This window comes from Bombina bombina, chromosome 1 (assembly GCF_027579735.1).
Source record: "Bombina bombina isolate aBomBom1 chromosome 1, aBomBom1.pri, whole genome shotgun sequence".
NCBI lineage: Eukaryota > Metazoa > Chordata > Amphibia > Anura > Bombinatoridae > Bombina > Bombina bombina.
Window position 1 is genome coordinate 1,051,387,419 of NC_069499.1, and position 9,604 is coordinate 1,051,397,022.

At 37.9% G+C, this 9,604-nt stretch overlaps 1 protein-coding gene across 1 annotated transcript in view; it reads right to left on the bottom strand.

Annotated features, from left to right (window-relative positions):
* Positions 1-8,738, bottom strand: part of GDAP1L1 (ganglioside induced differentiation associated protein 1 like 1) — a 143,437-nt gene extending 134,699 nt beyond the window's left edge. Inside the window, exon 1 of the mRNA XM_053693609.1 lies at positions 8,559-8,738. Within this exon, the coding sequence (XP_053549584.1) occupies positions 8,559-8,738 (180 nt within the window). The remainder of the gene's footprint in view (positions 1-8,558) is intronic.
* Positions 8,739-9,604: the final 866 nt, after the last annotated feature.

Below are 9,604 nucleotides of genomic sequence, written 5' to 3' on the forward strand. Positions count from 1 at the left end.
CAACATTTCGGATCTACATTAGGTCCTTAGTTATATCATGACTAAGGACCTAATGTAGGTCCGAAACGTTGTTGTGAACAAATAAAGCTCCCTTTTTAAACATATATTTGGGCTGCAGTACCTTCTTCCTTTTTGCCTACCTAGGTATTCTTTTGAACATAGGATACCAAGAGGATGAAGCAAATTAGATAATATACATCAATTTGAAACTTGCTTAAGATTGTATACGAAATCAACACTTTGGGTTTCATGTAATTTTAACTCATTCAATTTAAATGCTGCCTACAATGTGCATACAACATAGTTCTGTAGGAATTCCCTTTTCTTAGAAAAAATATTATTGGGATTAGAATATGTGGTTAAAAGTTCTTTGAGTTCCTTCAGTACGCTTGACATTGTAAAATACTTTCTTGGCTGAACTAGTATTGAAAGGTCCTACATTAGTAATCATCACCATCCTGTGAAGTATTAAGTGTCTTTGGTGCTTCATAGGGTATAGAAACATATAACCATTGATTTTGATCACAGATAAAAACATAGGACCAACAAGTATGCCCATATTTCCTATATTGTATAAGCAATTGGTTCATAGGATAGACTTATGCTTATCCCATGCATGCTTGAAGTCCCCCACAGTGTTTGTCTTACACTTGCAATGGAGTTTTATTTCAAGAACCAACCACCATTCTGTGAAGAAGTACTTCTGTATTAGTCCTAAATCTGCTACTCTTCAACTTGAGATCATAACCATTTGTTCTGGTGTAGCTTTTTTGTGAAACGTACTTCCAGCCTCAGCTTTATTAAACATCTTAATGTACTTGAAAGTTTCTATCATATCATCTCTCTCCTCTAAGCTATATATATTTATATATCGATTTATCAAATAGCTATAGCAAATCATGTCTGCTGGACATCGCTGCAGGCAGACACATACGCTGTCGACATTTATCATTGCATAAGCATTTCACCAGAAAGCCTTGTGCAATGCCGCCTCCTGCTCACTGGTGGCCAATCGGCCGCTAGCAAGGACTGTCAATCATCCCGATCCTGATTTTAAGCCACCACCTTTTAGGTGGCAGAGAGGTTAAGGAGTGGCGCTGTTACGATTGCTGTTTCTTAACTTTCTGCTGCTTGATAAATGGAGCCCTATGTACCATTTTAGTAGCCCTGCTCTGAACAGATTTTAGTCACTGTAGGCTTCTCCTCAACTTTTCTCTACTTGTGCTCAGTGACAGTGCCGCTAACATAGGTGCTCACTATATACTTACCTCCGCATTAGAGAATTCACAAGTGCAGTGTCTAACTATAATAAAGAGTTTGCAGAACACTTGACTGGTGACATATCTGTGATAATGTCCCTCAGCCAATAATACATTGTTAACGTGGAAGCAAAATTTTATAAGCTGTAGCTCCCTAGCTTCCTCAGATTTGTCCAGGTCTGTCCTAGATAGTTAATTACTTGACCTGATTAATCCATCACTGCTGTTAATTAGCAATGTTTAATTGCATGTGTGTGTAAATATATATACAACATTTTAAATTAGGGGGAGATAAAAGGCTAGTTTAAAATCCTCCACTACGCACAAAATATAGAAAAGATAACTCATTGTGTAGTTCATTAACAAATCTAGACAGGCCCAGAGGCTTGTTTTCCCACAGAAAAACTCTGAATTATATTGTTTCCAATGCAGCAAAGGATTCTGGGTAAGATATGCAAATCAAGTACACAATGATACACCTTTTTACTTCAGTCTGCTTTTCAGCAGGTTCCCTTGGAAACAATGTAATTCAGAGTTTTTCTGTGGGAAAACAAGCCTCTGGGCCTTTCTAGATTTGTTAATGAACTACACAATTAGTTATTTTTTCTATATTTTGTGCGTAGTGGAGGATTTTAAACTCGCCTTTTATCTCCCCCTAATTTAAAATGTTGTTGTATTCTGCCTGGAATCAACTTCACACAGCAGTGATTCTAACCTTTTTCCCAGCTGATGAGTGGCAAAAACCACGAAACAGTCTGTCCTGGGATGGTTATAAATCACTGCACTAACCCTAGCTAAGTTTATAAGCTGTGTGTACAGCGATACTTTGGCGTAAAGGGAACCTGCTGAAAAGCAGACTGAAGTAAAAAGGTGTGTCATTGTGTACTTGATTTGCATATCTTACCCAGAATCCTTTGCTGCATTGGAAACAATGTAATTCAGAGTTTTTCTGTGGGAAAACAAGCCTCTGGGCCTGTCTAGATTTGTTAATGAACTACACAATGAGTTATTTTTCCTATATATATATATAAATATAAAATATTCTATTAGGGGTAGAGTGTCAACTAACTAGGCATATACTGTATTTATGTATTTACTGTGAACTCTTGCACATAATTAGTAGGTACTGGTGCCCCTGAACATATTAACAAAAAAACACTGTGCAAAATTTGATAATAGAAGTAAATGTTAAAGTTGCATTCTCTATATAAATTGTAAAGCTTTCTATGACCTTCACTTTTCACATGATAAAGAAATATCCACAATACTATTATCATCTTAAGATATTAATTGTTCAGGTATTAATTATTTTACCAATTATCCAACTGTCTTCAGTCCTAGAAAAATTAGATGCTGCACTATCCTATTTATCAACCACTTTCTGCTATAGGCTCATTCTTTGCCTTAGGGATCAATTTCCAAACAATAAAATCCAACTGCCCCTTAAATGTATTTTCCTATTGTAATCCTTAATTAAATTCTTCTGGTGGCAATAACTGGGTCCATTACAGTGATCTGTATTACCATAGGGCGGAGTATTCTTCAGGTTTACCTACTATTTTTAAGAAAATCTATTTATTTCATTAATTATGTTTAAACAATTGGATCAGTGATAGGGATGACTTGGAGGTTTTTATGTTTTATGTGTTAGGGAATGCTTCAATTGGGAAAGGGGTTTGTAGAGGATCTTTTGAGTGTTAGGGTTAATTGGGATTGGAAGAGGTTTTTTATGGGTGGGTGGGTAACAAAGGATTCCCAATAATGGAAAATGCTTTGCTACCTGTATAATATAGATAGTAGTTTTAACTCAGTAATGAAGATAATTTATTTTAGTTGCGTTTGAATTAAGTGTTAATTTAACTTGTGGCTTTTGTATTTGTTTTTGGGGGAGAAGCGCGCGCTGCTGACTGCCACACTTTCCTCAGGCTCCCGACCTCTTCTGGATTTATCTTAATTTTAAACTTCTTACATTCAAAATTCATCATAATTATTTCAAGGACCAATACCGACTCCACATAATGCACAACTAGATAAATTGAACGGATGACATTACTAAAGTGAGATATTCAACGGATGGAAATATACTCCCACTGGACCATCTTACTACCAGAAAGAGATACCTTCAGCTGAACACCACAAACAAGGTACACTTAAACTTAAAAAAAAAAAAAAAAAAACACACAGACTCAACCCATGCACAAATTGGGTTTTGGATTTCATCATCCATTTAGCAATGCTCAGATTTCATTTCTAAACACAAGAAAAACTAATTGATGAAGTCTATTTTACTAAAATACATTGGTTTTAAAACCCCTGCATGCTTTCTTATCTGTTATCTACAATGCAGCCTGAAGTGCAAAATCTCACACCTCACTCTGGCCTGAATCCTATAGAGCAGGGAAATGTAACGAGCCCCCACTGCTAACATTCCTACAAATACTAGAAGCTATTTTAACCCCTTCACTGCAGAGGGAATGACCACCTATACGCCCTCACATCTGCACTCCTTAAGACCCCAAAAAGCGGTCGCAGCAATCAGTCCCTCACTAGTGGCTACCCTAAAATCACTCAGCATTTTCAAAGGGACCGACAGGGGCTGTCGTGAAGGAAAATTAAAATTTAAAGTTCTATATCCTGACACTATCACAGCTGCCCCACCACCCTGTCCACCCGCAAGCCCAATTGAAGTGATCCAACCTAAAAGCCACAACAACCGCAATATCAAATCATGAAAATCTCTTTGTGTGATCCCTATTAGAAGACACGTTGTCTCCAAAGTACAAAGCAAAAACTCAGAATCCCAAGACTGTCCTATCAGAGCAATCCTATGCAATGCCAGATCAATAAAGAACAAAACAGCTATTATTTCCGACCTTATTGAAACATGTGAATTAGCATGCATCACAGAATCATGGTTAGATGAAAATGCAGGGCCTATTCTAGAGGCAGCTATTCTAGACAATTACACAGTGTTCCACCACCCGAGACAAGATCGCAAAGGAGGCGGAGTTATGATCTGTGCAAAATCATCCTTAAATCCCAGACCAATATCAGTCCACAAAACCCAATCTTTTGAATGTGTAGCTGCCAGCCTCTCAATAGAGAGAGGATTCCGAATACTGCTAATATACAGACCCCCAGGAGATGGGAAGAGATTTCTTCAGGAACTCCCAGACCTTTTGGCTGGCTTAATCCTTGAATGCCCCAGATGGCTTATATTAGGAGACTTCAACACTTGGATTGACAACACCCTATCCCTGCTTGGGCAGGATCTCCTCAGCTTGATGAGTACACTCGGCTTTACACAAATCGTCACCACTCCCACCCACAGAAAAGGTCATACACTTGATCTAGTGTTTCAGTCTGGACTAGAAGTGTCACCAGTAACTGTAAACCCAGTTTCCTGGTCAGACCACCACTCCATTCACTTCTCCATTGTATCACAATCAACCAGACACCAGCCTCAGAACCTGGTCAAACACAGCTCATTAAAAGGGGTGACACCACTGGATGTAGCATCACATATGGATCTAAGTGAACTAATGGGCACCTGCGAGGACCCCAGCTCCTTAGTCTAACTCTACAACAAAACCATAAGAGACACCCTAGAAAGCATTGCACCATCTCGCATATGCACTGTCCAAACCCACAACAATGCACCGTGGTTTGATAGCTCCATCAGAGAAATGAAAAGAACAGGACGTAAGCTCAAGAGAAAGTGGCGCAGAACACATGATCCAGAGGATAAAGCCACTCTTACCAAACATCTAAAAAAATATCAATCCAAGATAACTCAGAAAAAAATCTTCACTTTTATCACGCGAAATTGCACTCTCCCACAATAGACCCAGGCAACTGTTTCGCACAGTAGAAAGGCTCTGCAAACCAGCATGCATGCTTAGCCCCACCAACTTTTCTCAGGATAAATGTGAAGCATTTGCGAACTTCTTCAGAGACAAGATTTCCTCAATCCGAACCGATATCACAGCAGGCCAAACAGTTACACACCAGAACCACTACAATGGAATGCCAGATTGCCCCAGTTTATGGTCCACTTTTACAAATGTTTATATAAAAGAAGTTACAAACACCATACAAAAGTTGCACCCTACTACGTGTGACTTAGACCCTGCTCCAACTCAGCTTATATCTGGATGCATTGAAAAACTCGCCCCAGTCCTCACAAAAATAGTGCAGTGTTCACTAAAAACAGGAGACTTCCCAGATCCTCTAAAATAAGCTGTGGTAAAACCACTCCTAAAGAAACCTTTATTAGACCCAGACTGCATGACTAATTACAGACCAGTATCCAACCTCCCATTTCTGGGGAAAATAATTCAAAAAGTAGTGGCAACTCAATTGGAAGCCCATCTATCACGCCTAAACATATTCGATCCTTTCCAGTCAGGCTTCAGATGCCGCCACAGCACTGAAACAGCGCTAGTCCGAGTGCTAAATGATCTCCTCATGGCAAGAGACAAAGGTGATTACTCCATTCTAATCCTCCTGGATCTCTCAGCTGCATTTGACACCATTGACCATAGGATTCTAATAGAGCGCTTGCAGTACATCTGTGGTCTAGGAGGCACAGTCCTTAACTGGTTTAAATCTTTCCTCGCTGGTAGATCACAGAGAGTAATATCAGGATCAAGCTCATCAGCACCAACAGAACTGGCCTGTGGAGTTCCACAAGGATCTATCCTGTCTCCCATGCTATTCGTAATTTACTTACTACCACTGAGGGACATCATTAACCGACATGGCCTAAGGTATCATTGTTACGCTGATGACACACAACTCTACTTCTCCTTTGCTCCAGATACTACAGACCCAGCATGCCGCATAAACAGTTGCTTAACAGACCTCATAGAATGGATGAATGCTAGCTGTCTCAAAGTGAACCCGGACAAAACAGAGTTACTCTTGGTGAGGGGACCCCGAGCATCAAAAAAATCCCACGATCACCCAACTGGCCTGGAGCTTGGAGGCTCTGAACTCGTTAGTTCAGCAAAGGTACGAAACCTCGGAGTGCTGATTGACGCTGGAGTATCTTTTGAACAGCAGATTTCCTCTGTAATAAAATCTGCCTACTTTCATCTGAAAAACATAGCCAGGATACAACACTTAATTCCTCCGGATGATATGCCAACATTAATCCATTTGTATCCTCTAGGTTAGATTACTGCAATGCACTTTACTTGGGCCTCCCAAAAAAAGAACTCCATCGCCTTCAGACAGTACAAAATGCAGCAGCCAGACTACTGTCCAACCAAACTAGCTCCTGCCACATAACACCTGTTCTCCACTCCCTGCATTGGCTTCCAATTAAATGGCAAACATATTTTAAAATTGGCCTGCTGACTTTCAAAGCCTTAAACAACCAAGGCCCACAGTACCTGAAAGAGCTCCTGACACCCTACATCCCATCCCGTTCACTTAGGTCAGCCAACACATCCCTCCTCTCAGTGCCAAGAATAAGGACAAACTCAGGCTCCAGAGCATTCTGCCACGCTGCCCCTACTTTCTGGAACTCTTTACCGTGCACAATCAGAGAGGCACCGTCCTTACAGACTTTTAAAAAAAAACTAAAGACCCACCTCTTCCATCAGGCATTCAGTCCGCTTATCTGACCTTCAGAAACTCCTAACTTTTATGTCTTATGTTGGTATATTTGTAAAGTGCTTTGAGTCTCACAGGGAGAAAAGCGCTATATAAATCGCAAATTATATATATATATATATATATATATATATATATATAATTATAATGATTATACACAAGGTCAAGACTGGTGTGATTGAAAAGGACACAGACCATATCATGTGGAAAGTTTCTCTTTAATTTATAACAAATAAATATTAGTGTAATAAGCTTGTTCCCATAGTGTTATTCAGTTAGGACTTCCTAATGCTCTCGCCTACCCTGTCTGCAGTCCACCCTATTCACAGTGCTTTTTTCTGTTTTCTACAGCAGGGCGGTACAGCAAGTCAGAAGTTATACTGCTTGCACTTTTTGAAAATGAAGGTGGATGCTCCGTCTGTGTTTATTGAGCTCTTAGTATTGTAAGCAGGGACAGATCTCATATGCAGAAGAGTGTCGCTGCTTATTCTACTAAGGGTTCAATGAAGCCAATTTCTGAATTATAACTGATATAATATATTAGTTTTGTACATTTTAATATAATTAGTTAAATAATATATTTGCTTGTTAATACTAAAAATAATAAGAAATATAACAGTGCAAGATTGGAAAAACAAAAGGAACAATATATAATAGAAAGCTTTCTCTCTCTCTCTCTCTCTCTCTCTCTCTCTCTCTCTCTCTCTCTCTCTCTCTCTCTCTCTCTCTCTGTATATATATATATTTGGCCAAATGCTGTAACTAACTCCTTAATTTAGCCGATCTCCTAAGAATTAGCTGCCTTGATGTTTTTTTTCATCCCCTACTATAATGTATATAGAAGGTATAGGCATTTGCTGTGGGGGGAGTATGCATTCTAATGATCCCCTTGGCCTTGTCAATCTCATTCTGCTAGATGCAATTAATAAATAATGACATTTCAGTCAATAAGATTGGACAGGGTCCTGACCCTAAAACAGTTTATTTTTTAACATTATAGTAAAAAAATATATATTTTATATTATGCACAATAATGAGATTCTGATATTGGTTTACATTGTCTAACACTTCAGTGTATCAGATTAATTGATAAAGAATGCTATATACAAAATACATCACATGAACTAAATAAAATGTGCATAAAATGATGGTAACCGTTTCTTCTGCTTTCTAATACTACAGTGAATTTCAGATCATACAAATCTAAGCAACTGCCTGTTCACATACATTAAGCCATGCACAGATTTATAATATTTCTCACACCACCTTAGGGTAGAATTCATTTCACCAAACATTAATACACAGCAGAGAATACCTTCCAATTGCCTTCACACAAAGCACTATTGTTTAATGTATTATTCTTGCTTGTGTAAAAAACAGATACATTAATTTCATGCATATTATGTCCTTGAATTCTATAGAGCTGGTGCTGCTTTTACACACATAACTGTGATTCCTGTGTGCATTCTGCAGATCTACAACAATCAAGTGACATAGCAACATTTATTATTCAAGCAATGAACCAACATCTCCCTATGTCTTACAGTGGAATCACATTTTTATTAATGTATTTACAATAACTATGAATAATCTTTAGCTTTCCTCTCTCTCTAAATGCAGAACATACAAATACTAGTGTAGCTATATATTGTATTTTTGGTAGGCAAACACAGCACTCACCTTTTGGGAGCTGAAGGACTGTGTCCAGTGATACAGAACAACCCTGTCTTTAGATTTGAGGTTGGGGCTAGATATTTCAGGATTTTCTTCAGCTTCCTTGGATTTTCCTGCATCATTTTCAAGAGCAGAAATGGGCCACCAGCTGCAGTTGGTGGGAGTAACATTGTTGGGAGTCGCCATGACAGCCTGAGATGGAAGAAAGGAGAAGAGAGCAGGAGCAGCTGCACTGGCTGGGAATCACATGGCTCTGTGGACATCATTAGCTGAGAGATTCTAAATCTCATTGCTCATCAGATGTGTGGCTGATGCTGAGTACAAATCTAACAGATGTATGTGAGCACTTTTGTGCTTTTAGAATACATCATCTATTTTAACTCATAAATATATTATACATTTTAACATGACTTTGGAGGATGTATGGATCACTGATGCATATTTATTGAGCATTATGAGAAACAATTTACTAATATTTATATTTTATTAAAATTTAAATATAATATTATAAATGTTATATATATATATATATATATATATATATATATATATATATATATACTGTGTATATATATATATATATATATATATATATATATATATATATATATACTGTATATATATATATATATATATATATATATATGTATTTATATAAAATACAATTATATTATATTATTATATACATTAATATATATATATATGTATATACATACATATATATATATATATATACAGTATCTCACCAGTACACCCCTCATGTGGCAACACTGAAGAAATGGCACTTTGCTACAATGTAAAGTAGTGAGTGTACAGCCTGTATAACAGTGTAAATGTGCTGTCTCATCAAAATAATGCAACACACAGTCTAAACCGTTGGCAACAAAAGTGAGTACACCCCTAAGTGGAAATGTCCAAAATGCCCCAAATTAGCCATTTTCCCTCCCCTGTGTCATGTGACTCGTTAGTGTTACAAGGTCTCAGGTGTGAATGGGGTGCAGGTATGTGAAATTTGGTGTTATCGCTCTCACACTCTCTCATACTGGTCACTG